At 40.5% G+C, this 20,594-nt stretch overlaps 1 protein-coding gene across 1 annotated transcript; it reads left to right on the plus strand.

The window, feature by feature from the left end:
- Positions 1–7,623: 7,623 nt before the first annotated feature.
- On the plus strand, positions 7,624–20,590 carry si:dkey-197j19.6 (actin nucleation-promoting factor WAS). The gene is made up of 10 exons (XM_064967202.1): positions 7,624–7,841; positions 9,626–9,763; positions 17,747–17,833; positions 18,554–18,641; positions 18,849–18,963; positions 19,090–19,132; positions 19,462–19,615; positions 19,785–20,026; positions 20,129–20,219; positions 20,343–20,590. Exons 1-10 carry the CDS (start codon positions 7,743–7,745, stop codon positions 20,393–20,395), a joined length of 1,110 nt encoding a protein of 369 aa, XP_064823274.1. The 5' UTR covers positions 7,624–7,742; the 3' UTR covers positions 20,396–20,590.
- Positions 20,591–20,594: the final 4 nt, after the last annotated feature.

Raw genomic sequence — 20,594 nt, forward strand, 5'->3', positions numbered from 1 at the left:
TTTGTCAAAAGGAACCTAAAGACTCACAGACCATGAGAAATAAGATTCTCTGGTCTGATGAAACCAAGATTGAATTATTTTGGCCTTTCTTGAACTTCACTGTTGGTTAAGGGCTTGTAAGTCTACACTTGTATTCAGTGCATGTGACAAATAAAGTTTGATTTGATTTGAATGCTAACCGTCATGTCTGGATGAAATCTGGCACCATCCTGATATTGAAGCAATGTGGTGGAAGCATCATGATGTGGGGATGTTTTTCAGTGGCATGGATTGGGAGACTAGTCAGGATCAATGGAAAGATGAATGGATCAAAGTACAGAGCAATCCTTGATGAAAACCTGTTCCAGAGCATTCAGACTGGGGCAAAGGTTCACCTTCCAACAGGACAATGACACTAAGCACACAGCCAAGACAAAGCAGGGGTGGCTCTGGGACAAGTCTCTGAATGTCCTTGAGTCTCCCATCCAGAGCCCAGACTTGAACCCCATCAGATGTCTCTGGAGAAAACCTGAAAATAGCTGTGCAGCGACGCTTCCCATCCAACCTGACAGAGCTTGAGAGGATCTGCAGAGAAGAATGGAAGAAACTCCCCAAATACAGGTGTGCCAAGATTGTGGCGTCATACCCAAGAAGCCACGAGGCTGTAACCACTGCCAAAGGCGCTTCAATAAAGTACTGAGTAAAGGGTCTGATTACTTGTGATATTTCCGCTTTTAAGTTTTTATACATTTGCAAATATTTCTAAAAAGCTTTTTTTGCTTCTTCATTATGGGTATTGTGTGTAGATTGATAACAACAATTGAATCAATTTTAGAATAATGCTATAACGTAACAAAATGTGGAAAAGTCAAGAGGTCTGAATAATTTCTGAATGCACCGTAATATGCCAGGGAGATATGTATACTGTAGCTAAGAAAGTAATACTTTGTGCATGTTGTGTAGTAATCTGTTAGTAGCCCATGTGCTTCACCCTAATAATTTTGTCCCTTTCCCCCTCAGAACTTAACCTACTCTTCTGACTTGGTAGTGCACAGGTAGCCTATAGCTTGTTTAAAGAAAATGTCATCATCGACTATTGTAAGCGTTCATCGTCTGCTTATACAGAAAAGATGAGTGAGGCCTGTAATTTTCTTCATAGGTACACGTCAACTATGACAGACAAAATGAGAGAAAAAAATCCAGAAAATCACATTGTAGGATTTTTAATGAATGTATTTGCAAATTTTGGTGGAAAATAAGTATTTGGTCAATAACAAAAGTTTCTCAATACTTTGTTATATACCCTTTGTTGGTAATGACAGAGGTCAAATGTTTTCTGTAAGTCTTCACAAGGTTTTCACACACTGTTGCTGGTATTTTGGCCCATTGCTCCATGCAGATCTCCTCTAGAACAGTGATGTTTTGGGATTGATGCTGGGCAACACGGACTTTCAACTCCCTCCAAAGATTTTCTATGGGGTTGAGATCTGGAGACTGGCTAGGCCACTCCAGGACCTTGAAATGCTTCTTACGAATCCACTCCTTCGTTGCCCGGGCGGTGTGTTTGGGATCATTGTCATGCTGAAAGACTCAGCCACGTTTCATCTTCAATGCCCTTGCTGATGGAAGGAGGTTTCCACTCAAAATCTCACGATATATGGCCCCATTCATTCTTTCCTTTACACGGATCAGTCGTCCTGGTCCCTTTGCAGAAAAACAGCCCCAAAGCATGATGTTTCCACCCCATGCCTCACAGTAGGTATGGTGTTCTTTGTATGCAACTCAGCATTCTTTGTCCTCCAAACACAACGAGTTGAGTTTTTACCAAAAAGTTATATTTTGGTTTCATCTGACCACATGACATTCTCCCAATCTTCTTCTGGATCATCCAAATGCTCTCTAGCAAACTTCAGACGGGCCTGGACATGTACTGGCTTAAGCAGGGGGACACGTCTGGCACTGCAGGATTTCAGTCCCTGGCGGCGTAGTGTGTTACTGATGGTAGGCTTTATTACTTTGGTCCCAGCTCTCTGCAGGTCATTCACTAGGTCCACCCGTGTGGTTTTGGGATTTTTGCTCACTGTTCTTGTGATCATTTTGACCCCTCGGGGTGAGATCTTGCATGGAGCCCCAGATCGAGGGAGATTATCAGTGGTCTTGTATGTCATCCATTTCCTAATAATTGCTCCCACAGTTGATTTCATCAAACCAAGCTGCTTACCTATTGCAGATTCAGTCTTCCCAGCCTGGTGATGGTCTACAATTTTGTTTCTGGTGTCCTTTGACAGCTCTTTGGTCTTGGCCATAGCGGAGTTTGGAGTGTGACTGTTTGAGGTTGTGGACAGGTGTCTTTTATACTGATAACAAGTTCAAACAGGTGCCATTAATACAGGTAACGAGTGGAGGACAGAGGAGCCTCTTAAAGAAGAAGTTACAAGTCTGTGAGAGCCAGAGATCTTGCTTGTTTGTAGGTGACCAAATACTTATTTTCCACCATAATTTGCAAATAAATTCATTAAAAATCCTACAATGTGATTTTCTGGATTTTTTTCTCATTTTGTCTGTCATAGGTGAAGTGTACCTATGATGAAAATTACAGGCCTCTCTCATCTTTTTAAGTGGGAGAACTTGCACAATTGGTGGCTGACTAAATACTTTTTGCCCCACTGTATGCCCCCTTTATTTATCCTATGGTTCTGACATGGTGTACAGGGAGAATACTGTAAGAGCGACCCATGTTCTGAATTCTGTCGCTGTACTTTTCAGAAGTTCTGAACAAATAGTTATATTGACTACGTCCATCATTGCTCACACAATAACGTCTTAATGGAAATTCCTGATTGCCTCTTATCCACTCATCGTTTCCTTATGCCATAGTTTGTGCATCTCTATTGCTTATATAGGTCTATCTCATTAGTATCTTATTCATCAATTTAGGCAATGTTGGAATGATTTCATTGTTTTGCTTTCTATGTGTATTATAATTTGCTCATGGGCTTTTCTTGACGAGGAGGAGATACTATATAATGTTGTTGGGCCAGTTAATATTACAAGGGCTGTTTTCTGTGCGTCGGTATGTTGTATATAAAAGTGTATCCTCATGATTGTATTTTCCTTCCTTTTAAGACCACATAGGCCTAGTAAAATACTTCAAATGGTAGGCTAACCACGTCTCTGTGTGGTGACTTAAAGGATAGCCAAGTTAAGGCCTCAACATCTTGCTGATTTTATCGGAACTAACATTTATCTGAATTTCTGTCTGTGTCCATTTTGAAAGTGCTGAACGAATAGGCCTAACTTGTTGTGGCCCATTTGTTTGCACTGGCTTATACTTAGAGCTAAGTGGTAATGATATAAGAATAAACATGAATTTCGGGACATGAATTTAATAATGTTTGTGGGTCAAAACTCATTTTGGCGTTCGTTATAATTGAAGGAGAATGTGGTTCTTATCCACATACACAAATCCACAAGGAGTCAGTAGAAACCACATTTGTTTAAGCAAGTCAGCCATATCAGCTGTGGTTTTTAAAAAGGCAGTAAATGAGGCTGTATCAACTGTTTCCCTGCCAGACAAGGCACCGCTGAAAGCCAGTTGTAGCGGTGGTTAGGATTCACTCCATGTTGCTGAAAAGAAAGCTCTGCTGTTGGTACAGCTTTAGGCAGGTCCTAACAGTTTGTGGGCACCGTTTGTCACCGTTACAGTGCAATGAATGTATTGTTTAGTGTTGTGGCTTTCCTGGCATGCATAAAACATAATTTTTTTGTTTGCCCACCAAGATATACAAGCTCAAATTGGCACTATATAGACTACATTTCTGTCTAATTTGTGACACTACGCAATGAGCGTAACCTACAATAAGCCATGCCGCCACTTCTCCAGGCGCGCAATATTTTCTGTGGGAGAGTTTCAGAAAAGCAAACTAAATAGTTCTATACTACTGTTACACACAACATGTAGGCCTATCTGAAATGCAGCCATATACACAACAACTGTTATTTTGCACACAAGAAAGCAAGCGATGATGAAGAGAAGCCCCATGGAGACTGGTAGCCCATGATACGCTCATTAAAACAGCACACACCATAACCATGATTCAGGACCATGGACAGAAGGCTACTGCCAGTCAGCACGATGAAAGGATGCCAATTTCAGTACCACCGAAGTGGACATCCAGGACAATAGGAGCAACGCACGAGGCCTCACTGGTTATTGTCCCTATACCCATAAAATAACACAAAGCTGATGTAACATGGTCAGTTTGTGTTCACAGAATCCCATCTTCAGGGTGGATAAAATAACACAAAGCTGATGTAACATGGTCAGTTTGTGTTCACAGAATCCCATCTTCAGGGTGGAGAATGAATTTTCTTTGGATCCATGGCATTGCTGTAGATGACATTTCCCCCAGCACAGCATAATGGTTATCCATGTTTCAGTTTTACTCATGAGTCCAACATCATTCCCAAAGCTTTTGACAAAGTTTTTCAATGCCCACATGTTTTATCTTTGAAGAACACTGAGTGGGGTCCATTTGTTCTTGCTGGCTATGGTTGCAATTTCACTTTTTTCTACTGATGTGAGTTCATGGTAGAAAAGTGATAAACTAGTGTGAACTTTGTACAGCCCACCTAAAGAGAGGTGGAGTTTCTACTGTGTGAGTTCATGTGGTATAAAAGGCTATGTGCATTGTATGATTTTCAGAGTACTCTCTGAATAAAGGATGGTTCTATTGCAGACTGGGAGCTTTGTCTAATTCTTCATTAACCAGGGTCTTACAAACGTCTGGGAATTGGTCAAAGTTATAGTGATTGTTGAGTTATGAACATTGGGATAAAAATTCTTGTCACACATATTAGCAATGAACTTAAAACTCGGCTCTGTCACTGCTTTCAATAAGTCTGTGGCCTCAAGTGTCACATCAACGCCATATGCGTGAGTAGATTCAATTTAACTGAACATCTCTGTGATGTTGTCACTTGATTTCAAAATGACTGACACCATGGTGAGGTTGCCAGTCCATCTCTGACTGGAATCTATTTTCTGTTTTCCTCCATTGTACTGTGTAGCCACCATGGGTTTCCTAAAGACATTGTACAGGGAGCTACACACATTGAAAATGTCCTCTATTGCCTCCTCAGATGACATAGTGTGATCCACAACCAAATGCAGACCTTAAACCAGGCACTACAAAAAGCCCACTTTCTCCCACTGAAAATGCAGCCCGAGTAAGACAAACCTGCCCTGGCTCCTCATCACATACTGTAGGTCGTCCAATGCAAAGAAGGGCACCTAATGGTAGATGGATGTTGTTTTCCAATGCAAAGAAGGGCACCTAATGGTAGATGGATATTGTTTTCCAATGAAAAAGAAATGGTAGATGGATATTGTTTAACAATGGGGTAGATGGATATTGTTTTCCTAATGTAGATGGATGTTGTTTTCCAATGCAAAGAAGGGCACCTAATGGTAGATGGATGTTGTTTTCCAATGCAAAGAAGGGCACCTAATGGTAGATGGATGTTGTTTTCCAATGCAAAGAAGGGCACCTAATGGTAGATGGATTTTTGTTGTTGTTAAGAGCAGACATTGGATATCCCTTTGAGCATGGTGAAATTATGAATTACACTTTGGGTGATATATCAATACACCCAGTCACTACAAAGATACAAGCATCCTTCCTAACTCAGTTGCCGGAGAGGAATTTCAGGCCAATGGTGACTTTAAAACAATTACATAGTTTAATGGCTGTGATAGGAGAAAAGGATGGATCAACAACATTGTAGTTACTGCACAATACTAACCTAATTGACAGAGTAAAAATAAGGAATCCTGTACAGAAAAATATTTCAAAACATGCATCAAGTTTGCAACAAGGTACTAAAGTAATACTGCAAAACATTTGGCAAAGCAATTCACTTTTTGTCCTGTATACAAAGTGCTGTGTTTGGGGCAAGTCCAGTACAATTACTGAGTACCACTCTCCATATTTGAAGTATAGTGCTGGCTGCATCATGTTCTAGGTATGCTTGTAATCATTAAGGACTGGGTAGTTTTTCAGGATAAAAAGAAACGTAATTTAGCGAAGCACTTGCATTATCCCAGGGAAAATCCTGGTTCGGTCTGCTTTCCACCAGACACTGGGAGATGAATTCACCTTTCAGCAGGACAATAACCTAAAACACAAGGCCAAATATGCACTGGAGTTGCTTACCAAGAAGACATTGGATGTTCCTAAGTGGCCGAGTGACAGTTTTGACTTAAATTTACTTTACAATTACGGGAAGACCTGAAAATGGTTGTCTAGCAATGATCAATAAACAATTTGAAAGAAAATAATCATATGGAAATGTTGCACAATCCCAGTGTGGAAAGCTCTTAAAGACTTGCCCAGAAAGTCTCACAGCTGTAATTGCTACCAAAGGTGCTTCTACAAAGTATTGACTCAGGGGTGTGAATAGTTACGTAAATTATACATTTATTTATTTCATTTTCAATAAATTAGCAAAAAAACTAAAAACAAATGTTCACTTTGTCATTATGGAGTATTGTGTGTAGATGGGTGACAAAAATAATCAATTTTGAATTCAGACTAACATCACAAAATGTGGAATAAGTCAAGGGGTATGAATACTTTCTGAAGGCTCTGTAAATAAACAATTCCAGTTGCAAGCCAAAGGCCATAGCTTTATTGTAAAATAAATATTGCCCTCTTGCCAGATTGATGAATATAGCCATAGCGAAACAGTGCAAAAAGTACTGTGAGCTCCAGAGTTAAGGTCATTATTTGAACCAATCATCACCAGGGCCAGGAGTTTTTCCTGATTACAAGTTTTTTCTGGACCTGGTCAGATCTTCTCGTCAGGAAAATTGTAGCCTCTTTTCATTGTTGTTGGTCAACATGTGTTTTTAATTGGACTCCTTCAAGATTGAGATGGCAGCAGTTTGTCCTCTGTTGGCAGTAATCAGAATGATGTGAGATTGGAGGCTTTTATCTCTCTCTTTTTCCTTTACTTGTTCTGTCACCAGCACATATGAGATTCCAGCTGTCAGACCAACCGACCACAGGCTGATCAATAATATCATTGCCTTTTTTTTGTGGACTCCCAGGTGGCGCAGCGGTCTAAGGCCCTGCATCTCAGTGCTAGAGGCGTCACTACAGACACCCTGGTTTGAATCCAGCCTGTATCACAACCAGCCGTGATTGGGAGTTCCGTAAGGCAGCGCACAATTGGCCCAGCATTGTCTGAGTTTGGCCGGTGTAGGCTGTCATTGTAAATAAGAATTTGTTCTTAACTGACTTGCCTGGTTAAATAAAAAAATAATATTTACTGGATCTATTTGAATTAAATCAATTTTTATTTTTAAGGAAGTTTGGGTCAGCATGCATCATGTATGAAGATGTGGTCTCACATGGAGTACAACACAACACCTTCACTCAGTACTTCCTCATGCAAATGTGTGTATCTGTTTAAGTGACTGACGTGTGTGTCAGTGAAAAACAGTACTATGCCTGTATATTTTTTATCTGACATACGCATCAGTCCCTCAAACACCATGCATACCCATACATACATTTGCATGAGGATGTACTAAATTAATGTACTGGACGGTAAGCCTAATCACATTTTGTGCACTGTAAATGTACTTGGACAGCTTGGATCTCTGACTGAGACTGCAGTGTGTGGTACATAGACAGAAATTGTCAGTGAATTGCTGATAAAAAGAGAGAGAGATAGAATAAAGAGAGAAGGAGTGAGGGATGGCGTGCAATGGCGGATGTGGATGTCCAGTTTTCAGCAACCTCTTGACGGTCCGTGAGAATGCTTTGCTCTTCACTCTCCTGGGAGCCAAGTGTAAGGTCAGTTTAACCCCTAGAGGCATCTTTAACATTCTTTCTTCTTTCTCTCTTTGTTCACACTTTCTGTTGCTGGTTATCCCTCCGTATTTCTCCTCATTCTCTCATGTATCTGAGCTCTTGACGGCCAGTGAGGACTCACTAATTTCCCTGTTGTTCTCCACCCAACCCCATTGTTGCCACATGTACACTTCACTAAGTATTTATTTGGACAGTGAAGCTAAAACGTTTAATTTGGCACTAGACTCCAGAATTTTGGATTTGAGATTAAATGTTTTATATGAAGCAACAGTACCAAATGTCACCTTTTATTTGAGGATATTTTCTTACATATGTTTTATCGTTTAGAATTGAAAGCACTTGTATCTAGTCCCCCCCTTTGAGGGTGTCATAATTGGACAAATTCACATATAGTGCATTAAAGTCAGTCAAACTTTTATTGTTTGGTCCCATATTCCTAGCACGCAATGACTACATAAGGCTTGTGACTCTACAAACTTGTTGGATGCATTTGCAGTTGTTTTTCATATTATGTTGTGCCCAATGGAAACTAATGGTTAATAATGAATTGTGTGATTTTGGAATCACTTTTATTGTAAATAAGAATAGAAGATGTTTTTGAACACTTGTACATTATTGTGGGTGCTAGCATGATTACATATAATCATGACTCATGAATAATGATGAGTGAAGAAGTTACTGAGGCATAAATATGATACCCCCCAAAAATGCTAACCCCCATTATTAGTACTGGTGAGAGGTTAGCATGCATTTGGGTCATGATCTTTGTGCATCTTTCTCACTCATCATCCATTTTGACATTAGAGTATTTTGTGTAGAATTTTGACCAAAAAATGACAATTAAATACATTTTAATCCCACTTTGTAAAACAACAAAGTGGTGGAATACTTTCTGAAGGAACTGTACATAAAAAGTGCATTAATTTCTCAATGTTAAAACAGATATTTATTTAAATACCCTCGAAAAAAAAGGTAACATTCTGAACTGTCACTTCAGAAAACATTTCATCTCAAATCGAAAAGGCTGTGGTATAGAGCCAAATTTAAAGTTTTAGCTTCATTATCCAAATAAATATGTAGCGGATTGTATCCTTGGTTTTAAACACTTTGCAGACAAAATATTAGGATGAAATAATTAACAAACAATAATATATAGTATCCAGTCAGGGATGGTGATGATCTTTGAAAGTCCTGAGGTACTTTCCAGTGTTATCAGTCCTAGTGAATCACATGTGAAGCCCTGTAGGTGAAATGGCTGTGTGTGAGGGCAGAGGTGATAATTTGGTTGTGGTTGATACAAATGCCATCTATTTTGAATACCACGACCTAGTAGTAAGTTACAAGTGTAAAATGTACAATCATATAGATTGTACATCCAGGTCACCCTTGATACAAGTCAGTATTGGTCTATCAAGGTCACTCTTGATACAAGTCAGTATTAGATGATGTAGAAACCGTCCACTAGGGGCAACAGTGAGCACTGCTACCTTCAAGTATTTTTTGGTTAAGCATCTGATTCCAAAGGTTGTAAATTCTAATCCAGCGATAGACAATTTGTTTGCGATTTTTCATTTATGCCTATCCCAAACCTTAACCCTTACCTCAACCATTTGGAGTTAATGCCTAACCTTAAGATTTCGGAGTTAATGCCTGAACTTAATCGTCTAATTCTGTCGTGAGACTGTGAGAGCTAGTGTGTTCAATAGTGAACCTAATCTGTAACCTGTTACAAATTGTGAGTGTGTATATGTGTGTGTCCGTTTCAGGCAGTGGTCTCAGCAGTAGCCCAGGTGTATGTGTGCTTCCCTGGGCGTCAGGTGTGGAGGCATGAGGGCTCTGGGGTAGTGTGTCTGGTTGAAGACAGCTCACAACACTCCTACTTCCTGCGTGTGTACTGCGTCAAGGTCAGAGGAACCACCAAACGAGTCATAACACCTGCTTCACCAGACACTCAGACCTTCAGAGGAGTTACCTCTCTCTCTCTCTCTCTCTCTTTCTCTTATTTACAATTTTTTTTAATCAGCAATCAGAATAGTATGAGACCATATAGTGTGCATAAATATCATATTTTATTTGTTATTATTTTTTTATGGCTGTTAAGTTGTCATGGCTGTTTTCATTGTGTCTCTGGTTTAAAACTAAAAGCGGGAAGTGCTTCTGACCTCTGGCAAGATGCCAGGTTGACCTGTTTATTCAGTCTCCATAGAGCAGGCCTCAATGGAATCTCTTTATCTCTCTCCGTGTGTGTGTGTGTGTGTGTGTGTGTGTGTCTTTACCAGTCACCGTGAGCGCACAGGTTCCTTAAAAAACAATAGGCTTTTGTATATTACTGATGACTATTAACTGCATTTTATTTAAAAACAAAAACAAAGTTTTAAATGAGAAGTAGAAATAGGTCTGAAGCCGAGAAAAAAAAAGGAAATTCACATGAGCACCAAAATTCCTACTCCACCCATGCTCTACCAAGATTTTCCAGTACATAGCTTTGACCTACTACAGTAGCTATGTTAGTAATGTACTTCAAACTATGTGTATGCAGGTTGCTTAGAATTCAAACCTTCTTAAAAAGTCTAATTCATACTCTTAGAGGACATGCTTCCACAATAATGGGATGTGTACCGCGTACAAGGTAAAGTATTGGATTCTTCACATACCAGTATGACATTATCTGATTAAGCTACCTTTTCAAGATTTCTTTTCTGAAATGAAAGCGAGCTTTGCTTTTATACTTACAAGCCATTAGGCTTGGGCTGTTTTGGCTTGTAGTAATGTGGTGCATGCCTGTATTTCCTTAAACCTTTATTTTAGCAATACATAATCATAATAACATCCTTTTTTGGTCATTAGGCACCCAACATAACATGTGAACCCTTGGATTTAATAACAGGTTGACCCTTCTTTGACAGCAATAACCTCAACCAAACGTTTTCTGTAGTTGCGGATCAGATCTGCATAATAGTCAGGATGAATTTTGAACCATTCCTCTATACAAAACTGTTTCAGTTCCACAATATTCTTGGGATGTATGGTGTGAATCGCTCTCGAGGTCATGCCACAGCATCTCAATCGGGTTGAGTTCAGGACTGACTGAGCCACTCCAAGAAGGAATATTTTCTTCTGTTCAAGCCATTTCGTTGTTGATTTACTTGTCTTTTGGGTTGTTGTCCTGTTGCATCAGCTAACTTCTGTTGAGCTTCAATTGGCGGACAATAGCCTTACATTCTCCTGCAAAATGTCTTGATAAATTTGGGAATTAATTTTTCCGTCGATGATAGCAAGATGTCCAGACCCTGAGGCAGCAAAGCAGCCCCAAACCATGATGCTCCCTCCACCTGTGATGATGTTTTGATTTTGGTGTGTTGTGACTTTTTTTCCACACATGTGTTGTGTTTTCCTTCCAAACAACTCAACTTTAGTTTAATCTGTCCACAGAATATTTTGCCTGTAGCGCTGTGGAACATCCAGTTGCTCTTTTGCGAACTTCAGACGTACAGCAATGTTTTGGACAGCAGTGGCTTCTTTTGTGGTGTCCTCCCATGAACACCATTCTTGTTTAGTGTTTTATGTATTGTGGACACGTCAACAGAGGCTTCCAGAGATTTCTGTAAGTCTTCAGCTGACACTCTAGGATTCTTCTTAACCTCATTGAGATCTGCGCTGTGCTCTTGCAGTCCTCTTGGCAGGACGGCCACTCCTAGGGAGAGTAGCAACAGTAATGACATTTCTCAAATTATAGACAAATTTGTCTTACTGTGGACTTTCTTTTAGAGATACTTTTGTAACCCTTTCCAGCATTATCCAAGGGAACAATTCTTAGTCTTAGGTCTTCTGAGATCTCTTTTGTTTGAGGCTTGGTTCACATCAGGCAATCCTTCCTGTGAATAGCAAACTCACGTCTTGCAAGTATGAAGCAGGGCAGCTCTAACCAAAATCTCCAATCTCGTCTCATTGATTCAACTCCAAGTTAGCTGATTCCTGACTCCAATTAGCTTTTGGAGAAGTCATTAGCCTAGGGGTTCACATACTTTTTCCAACCTACACTGAATGTTTAAATTATGTATTCAATACAGACAATTGTTGTGAAAATTGTTGTGACTTAGATGAAGATCAGATCGAATTTTATGTAAAATTTATGCAGCAATCCAGTTAATTCCAAAGGGTTCACATACCATTTCTTACCAATATATACATACACTACTGGTCAAAGTTTTAGAACACTTACTCATTCAAGGTTTTTTCTTTATTTTTAAAGTCACCTGGAATGCATTTAAATTAACAGGTGTTTTTTCTTAAAACTATTTTTTTTCCTTCTTAATGCGTTTGAGCCAGTCAGTTGTGTTGTGACAAGGAAGGTGGGTGTGGGTGGGGGGGGGGATATACAGAAGATAACCCTATTTGGTAAAAGACCAAATCTATATTATGGCAAGACCAGCTCAAATAAGCAAAGAAATGACAGTCCATCATTACTTTAAGACATGAAGGTCAGTCAATACAGAAAATGTCAACTTTTAAAGTTTCAACTGCTGTCGCAAAAACTATCAAATGCTATGATGAAACTGGCTCACATGAGGACCACTATAAGAATTGAAGACCTAGAGTTACCTCTGCTGTAGAGGATATGTTCATTAGAGTTACCAGCCTCAGACATTTCAGCCCAAATAAATGCTTCACACTGTTCAAGTAACAGACACATCTCAACATCAACTGTTCAGAGGAGACTGCGTGAATCAGGCCTTCATGGTCAAAATGCTGCAAAGAAACCACTACTAAAGGACACCAATAATAATAAGAGACTTGCTTGGGCCAAGAAACATGAACAATGGACAATAGACCGGTGGAAATGTCCTTTGGTCTGATGAGTCCAAATTTAAGATTTTTGGTTCCAACCACCGTGTCTTTGTGAGTCGCAGAGTAGGTGAATGGATGATCTCCGCATGTGTGGTTCTCACCATGAAGCATGGAGGAGGAGGTGTGATGGTGTGAGGTTGCTTTGCTGGTGACACTGTCTGCGATTTATTTAGAATTTAAGGCACACTTAACCAGCATGGCTACCACATCATTCTGCAGCAATATGCCATCCCATCTGGTTTGCGCTTAGAAGGACTATCATTTGTTTTTCAATAGGACAATGACCCAACACACCTCCAGGCTGTGTAAGGGCTATTTGACCAGGAAGGAGAGTCATGGAGTGCTGCGTCAGATGGACGACCTCAACCCAATTGAGATGGTTTGGGATGAGTTGGACCACAGAGTGAAGGAAAAACAGCCAATAAGTGCTCAGCATATGTGGGAACTCCTTCAAGACTGTTGGAAAAGCATTCCAGGTGAAGCTGGTTGAGAGAATGCCAAGAGTGTGCAAAGCTGTCATCAAGGCAAAGGGTGGCTACTTTGAAGAATCTCAAATATAAAATATATTTTGATTTGTTTAACACTTTTCTAGTTACTACATGATTCTATATGTGTAATTTCATAGGTGTGATGTCTTCACTATTATTTTACAAATAAAGAAAACCCTTTAATTAGTAGGTGTGTCCAAACTTTTGACTGGTACTGTAGCTACTGTAGTAGGTCAAAGCTGTGTGCAGGAAAACCTTGGTAGAGCATGGGTGAAATAGACATTGTTGTGTTCATGTGAATGTCCTTTATTGTTTGGCTTCAGAACAATGCCTACCTCTCACTTAAAATATTTTTGTTTTTAATTTCCATGGTTTTTTACACCGGTGCTCCTTGTGCAAGGGATAATAAAAGGCCACTCTAAAATATGCAGTTTTGTCACAACACAATGCCACAGATGTCTCAAGTTTTGAGGGAGTGTGCAATTGGCATGCTGACTGCAGGAATGTCCACCAGTGCTGTTGCCAGAGAATTTAATGTTAATTTCCCTAGCATAAGCCGCCTCCAATGTTGTTTTAGAGAATTTGATAGTACGTCCAACCGGCCTCACAACTGCAGACCACGTGTAACCACGCCAGTCCAGTACCACCACATCCGGCTTCTTCTCCTGTGGGATCGTCTGGGATCAGCCACCCAGACAGCTGATGAAACTGTGGGTTTGCACAACCAAAGAATTTCTGCACAAACAGTCAGAAACTGTCTTCGGGAATCTTATCTGCATGCTCGTCGTCCTCACCAGGGTATTGACCTGACTGCAGTCCTACTTCAGTGGGAAAATGCTTACCCTCGATGGCCACTGGCACGCTGGAGAAGTGTCCTCTTCACAGGTGAATCGCGGTTTCAACTTTACCGGGCAGATGGCAGACAGAGTGTACAGTGTCATATGGGCAAGCGGTTCACTGATATCAACATAGTGAACAGAGTGCCCCATGGTGGCGGTGGGATTATGGTATGGGCAGGTATAAGCTATGGACAATGAACACAATTGCATTTTATCAATTTCAATTTGAATGCAGAGATACCCGATGAGATCCCGAGGCCCATTGTCGTGCAATTCATACACCACCATCTCCTCATGTTCCAGCATGATAATGCACAGCCAGCCCCATGTCGCAAGGATTTGTACACAATTCCTGGAAGCTGAAAATTTCACTGCATACCCACCAGACATGTCACCCAGGTAGCCTAGCAGTTAAGAGCGTTGGGCCAGTAACCAAAAGGTTGCTGGGTTAAATCCCCGAGTCGGCAAGGTGAAAAAATCTGTCATTCTGCCCCTGAGCAAGGTATAAAATCCCAACAATAATCAGGTGCCAATGATGCTAATGTTGATTAATGCAGCCCCCTGCACCTCTCTGATTCAGAGGGTTTGGGTTAAATGCAGGAGACACATTAGGTTGAATGTGCTCAGTGGTACAACTGACTAGGTATCCCCTGTTATGACTTTCCCTCATGGGTGAGGATCAAAGAGAGTTCCCCCCTCTCTCCCACCAGAGAGGGAAGTTGGGCCGGTTATGTAACTTAACAACCAGCCGTAAACTTTCTCTTGCCTTTGCAGGATTGAGACTGGAATGTCTGAGTGTTACAACAGAGAGAGACTTTGCAATAATTTAACATCAAAAGATTGGACGTTGAAACAATATTTCTAACATAAATAATTTGGGAAATGGTTAGTGGGGCTCCAAACAATAATCATGTCAAATCAGTTGTTGTTTTATGATATCATTAAGGATGGTATAACTAAATAACTGCATCTCTGGAGGTGTACGCATTCAAGGGATTAGGTTTACATCTAAATGTTGTAAAACTTATATGATTAAATATGAAATTATTTGTGAAAAGACAGCCATATGTTTTTAGCCTTCCAAATGAGATAATTGACGTGAGCACAGACATTATGCCAACAGGACACCTCTTTTTTTACAAAGTGCATAAAAGGACTGGTAATGAAATGTACATTAGACTAGTACATTGCCAGGTTGCTACTGGCATGTAAAATGGTTTAAAACTACTAGACCAAAACATGCCGGGTTGCTGCCAGCGTGTAAAGTGATTGTAGCTGTACCCTGAATAATCAACCATTGAGACCAGTACATTGCCAGGTTGCTATTGGCGTGTAAAATGGTTTAAAACTAACAGACCAGAAAGCGGTGGCTACACGTTGAAATGGTTGCAATTTAAATACAGACCAGCGTGACCGACAGCGTGAGCTGAATGTTACAAAATGGTAAGACCCTCTGAAATGCAACAGAGAAGAAGAAGACTAGACTAAGACACACATCTAGATGGCCGTGCGGTATGTCTGCATCCTGTCCGGCCATCTAGAGGTGTGAAAGTTAGTGTATAAGCTAATGATCCATCATGTATGACATTCCTGGGAGTGTGTAAACTTAGATTTTTTATTACCATAGCATTGTTGTATGTTCTCTATTGCTATGTACTTGAAAATGTATCAATTGACCAATTCGGCACATTTGGGCAAACTCCTGGCAGACTAGATACAAAATACTGTGCAGTAGTGTAATTCTTCACTGGATCAGTCTGAAACATTGCACACACACTGCTGTCATTTGGTGGCAAAAATCAAAATACACCTAGACTCCATCCTGAAAGTATTGCCTTTCTCTTGCATTTCAAAGATTCTGAAAAAAATAATAATAGTAGAAAATGAATGATTTCTTTGTATTGTCTTTTACCAGATCTAATGTGTTATATTCTCCTACATTCATTCACATTTCCACAAACTTCAAAGTGTTTCCTTTCAAATTGTATCAAGAATATGCATATCCTTGCTTCAGGACCTGAGCTACTGAGCTACAGGCAGTTAGATTTGTGTTAGAGGAATTCTAAATTCCTATATGTTTTGTAGTGTGAATTTGGTTTTGGCTATCTATTTCATAATAAGTTGTAAGTTTATCATTTGCATGAAATAGCGAGAGACCAGTCTTAAAAACAAGTTCAGCATTTATTCTTGATGAGTACTGGCCCCAAATACAAAGAACATTACATTTTAAAGAGAAGATAAAAATGACGTCATCAGTTCTCACACTTTCTCCGATCCACACAATAGTGTAGTGTCTTCAGGTCTGGAGATTGTCTCCTACTCCCCCCATAAAGCAAACATTCCAATCTGTCTAAAATATATACTCTTCTCCACTAAAGGCAAATTCAAAGAACATTCTTATCTGTCTAAAGAGATATACCCTCCTTCTCCATTAAACCCGCAAAGGTACAGACAATTCATTCGTTTTACCTACATTTTCAGTCCGAGTTTAACCAAAAACCCATACATTTCATACCACAACATAATAGTATTCAAATTAATGGTTCTAATTTAAATGGATACATAATTAATCATTTCAACTATAATTTCCTCCAACAGTATGTCATTTTAGGCGAAAATTGAAAAAAGGGTACGATCCTTACTGTAGCTTGGTCTGTGCAATGCAAATGAATGTGATTAGCAAGGCAGTTTCTCAAAGTTTGGTGGTTTTAAACTGAACGTAACTAACCTTACCTAGCTATGTTTTGTGTAAGAAAGTATGATATTGTGGCGCATGAACTGGCTATACACGTTAGCTAACATTACAGTCTTACGTTATCATAGCAGCCAAGGACGTTTGCTAGCTTATTTGTGCATATTTGTTTGTTCTCCAATTACACACAAGTGTCTAGCTAAGCAGTTTGCACATATAACTTCACACTTATATGAAAACCTTACTTGAAAAAATATATAGCTAAGTAGCTTTCCTCACTTTTTGGTTAGCGAGCATGCCAATGTTCTAATCTGACTGGTATATAACTAATCAAAATAAAACCACATTAATTGGCAAGCGTCTTTTACTTGCCTGTTTGCTTCGCTAGCTTTCAGCTGACTGGTGTTAGCTAGCTACAGAGGCTAGCTGCTGGACTTTGTACAAGCTAGCTAGGTAAAGTTAGCTAGATAGCTACATAGCTAATCAAAATATCTGCTTGTATTTATTGATTAACCTCAGCTTGAATACCACAATATAGCTAGCTATCTACAGTAGCCTAGATGTGTTTGCATATATAATTATTATGACTGGCAGCCTGACGCAAGCAACTGTGTTGTTGCCAAGCAACCGACACAGTGTTAACTTTGAGCTTTGGCTAAAAAAAAATGGTTAGCATTGTCAGAAATGCTACAAAAAGGTAGCACAATTTTGTTTCTTAATGGACGGAAATGTACTTAATAAAACTTTTAGTCAATACAATCAATTTTCTTAAAGTCTAATGGTCACTTTATGGATGCTATGGTCTCGTTTTAATCCGACATCTAGAATTTGAGCTAGGTAGCTGCAGAAAATACTATAAAAAATAATTTGCTAACGACCCTGTTAAAAATCCGGTATGTGGTTCTTGGTAACAGCCCGGCGGCTCATGATGAGAGGTGGGGAGTGTGTCTTATGTACCTCCAATCAACTTTATGTACACTTAATTATCTAATCTACTCTCTTTCTCCTTTAACCTACCAGAGATCTAAGTTGCTGTGGGAACAGGAGCTGTATGTTCCTTTTCGATACTCTGCACCCCACCCCTACTTCCACACCTTCCCTGCAAATGTAAGTGACATGCACCTGAAATCACATCTTAAGAGTTAAGTTATTCCCTTATCAAACAGAACTCTATAATTATGTTTCAATCCTGATGACCAAATAAATAAATCTGCTCATGGAACAGCTTTTAAGGGCATATTAAATTAATTAATATTCTGCTATTAAATGGGTTAGGGTTGTGGTGGCTGAGGATTAGAGTTGAAACAGGATGTGGACATGAAGCTAGGGTTAGGGTAATGTTTAGGGTTAGGGCTGAGCCTGGGGTAGACATGAAGCTAGGGTTGAGCCGGTGTGTGGATATTAAGCTAGTGATAGGGTTAGGGTTGAGGGTTATGCTAGGGTTAGGGTTATCCTAGGTTTGGGGTTAGGTTAATGTTTAGGGTTAAGGTTGAGCCTGGTATGGACACAAAGCTAGGGTTAGGGCTGAGGCTACGGTTGAGCCAGTGTGTGGATATTATGCTAGTGATAGGGTTAGTATTGAGACTAGGGTTAGGGTTATGCTAGGGTTGGGGTTAGGTTAATGGCTAGGGTTAGGGTTGAGCCAGGGTGTGGGGCTAGTGTTAGGGTTAGGCCTACAGGGTTATGTGAGTTCATTGGTTGGTTGGTTCTGTAACATGCTCATAATAGCACTGGCTCTAAAAAGGCTTTGGCTAATAGCATAGCTCTGAAAAGGTTATTGTTCTGGTCCTTGATGACCTCCCACACTGGCTGTGTGTGTTTGTTTAGGACTGCCAGGCGGGCCTGAACTTTGCAGATGAGACAGAGGCAGAGAGGTTCTGTGCAGCCGTGGAGAGACAGATCCAACAAGCCCCAGGTTTGGAGAGAAACACACACACTTCAGATTATATTTACATTATAATAAGCTCACTCAGCTTCAGGCAAGCCAGTCCTCTTCTCTTTCTTACTCTCCCTTGTCTCCTCTTCCCCCATCTCTCTGTCTCGGTTTTTCACTCTATTTCTCCCATAATATTTTATATGTTGCTCTCTTTTGCTGAACCCCCCATTCCCCCCCCTCTCTCAGACAGAGCTAGTGGGCAGATGAACCATACTGGCAGTGTGGACTTCTCCTCAGGCTGTATCTGTGAACAGGAACAGAGCCGATCTGAGATCAGCACTCCATCTCCACATGCGTTAGAGTGAGAAATATAGTACATCTGCACACTGAGCTCAGACAGACTCAGACAATTTACTATTAGAGATATTTTATGATGCTGCATTAGAATGGAGTAAAAGACAAATGGCTGATTTAATCTTCTCCACAGACAGGAGTCCCAGGTGAGAGTGGACCCAGAGCAAGGCTTCAGTGTGAGCACAAACCTGACACCACTGTGATTTTAACACATCCATAACACAACCATTATTATGTAGCTGTCGAATGAAAACCTCTTATCTCCAATTAACAATTATGAAATTCAGAAGGTATTTTGAACACATTTCATTGGTCCTAGAGTCATGAAATGTACAGAGTACATTGATGAGAGTAATTGCTTTTAATACAAGGTTTTGATCTGACAGCGTATTATGATCATCATAGAATAATTCATAAAATTCTAATTGTACATTTATATCTGTTATATCACAGTCATCAATGCTATTGTAATGTCACATGCATCATCATCCTCACTTGTGTGCAGACTAGAGAGCTGGACCCTGCTCTGAGGAAGCTGGTCAGGATGGAGAGACAAAATGAGGAGGATGTGACGGACAGACACACATCTAAAGTAATCTGCAGCCTCATCTACAGTCTGGGGGGAGTGGAGGCTGACAGCAGGGACATGAACAACAGAGGTAGGCCCCCTGCTGGCTAAGAGGATTAATCTTTTGCACTGCCTTGATTATTAGTTGAATCAGGTGTGTTAGTGTTAAGCTAGAACAAAATCCTGTGCACCCATCCTGTGTGTCTCCAGAGCCAAGACTGAAGAACACAGGACAGAATTGTTTTGGTGTCTCTCATTAGGTCCAGCCTCTAAGACCTTACCCAACAGAGCTACAGGGACCTCCACCTCCACCTCCCTGGCCCTGAGGAAGGGGCCTCTGCCTCCTCTCCCGTCCCCCCTCACACGGAGTGTCAGCTCTCGAGATGTCTCCAAGAGCCCTCTCCCACCCTGGGTCCCCCAACCTCCCTCTATGCCCGCCCCCCCTCCTCCTCCTGCAGGGGCACTCGCTGAGAGGATCAGAAAGACCATGAGCTTCAGACCGGTAAGAGAACATGACTGGGGCATGTCAATCAAAGTCATAGACTATGTCCAATGTATGGCGATGTGAGGTTGATACAATTGTGTGTGTGTACACATATGATAGGTGGGCTCGCCCTCTGCTGTAGAGTCTGACCTGGTCCTGAGTGCACTGAGGGAGATATTCCAGAAACGCCAATACCTCCAGCATCATAAAGGTGGACCTACTGTATCTCTCTCTCCATCTCATCTGATCCACAGTCTGTGATGTCAGCTTACCCTGGGGTTGTCTCAGGTCAGGCCTGTTCTGCAGCTCATCATGTCTGTCTTCTCCTCCGCAGATGACACCACAAGCCAGTCAGAGATGGATTCTTACAGCGGGCAGTGGCTGTAGAGATAACAGGTTGAGAGGAGAAATATCCCCCTGCTTTCACAAGCATGTTGTTTCTCAAGCATGTTGTTATTTGAAGTCTTCACTTTTGTCTTTCATTTTGAATTAATTCACTGTTAAATAATGATGCATCATTGAAAAAATGTTTTAGTGAAGAATACGATGCTCAATCAAGCCCTTTCTAAAATAAAATCTGTAAAAT

Source organism: Oncorhynchus masou, chromosome 6 (genome assembly GCF_036934945.1).
Source record: "Oncorhynchus masou masou isolate Uvic2021 chromosome 6, UVic_Omas_1.1, whole genome shotgun sequence".
Taxonomy (NCBI): Eukaryota; Metazoa; Chordata; class Actinopteri; order Salmoniformes; family Salmonidae; genus Oncorhynchus; species Oncorhynchus masou.

Bases quoted from the DNA above. Each gene is read 5' to 3' on its own strand.
- si:dkey-197j19.6 (XM_064967202.1), top strand. From the start codon at position 7,743: ATGGCGTGCAATGGCGGATGTGGATGTCCAGTTTTCAGCAACCTCTTG. The intron at 9,764-17,746 runs GTCAGAGGAACC...TTAACCTACCAG, and splicing joins TGCGTGTGTACTGCGTCAAG to AGATCTAAGTTGCTGTGGGA. The intron at 20,027-20,128 runs GTAAGAGAACAT...CACATATGATAG, and splicing joins AGACCATGAGCTTCAGACCG to GTGGGCTCGCCCTCTGCTGT.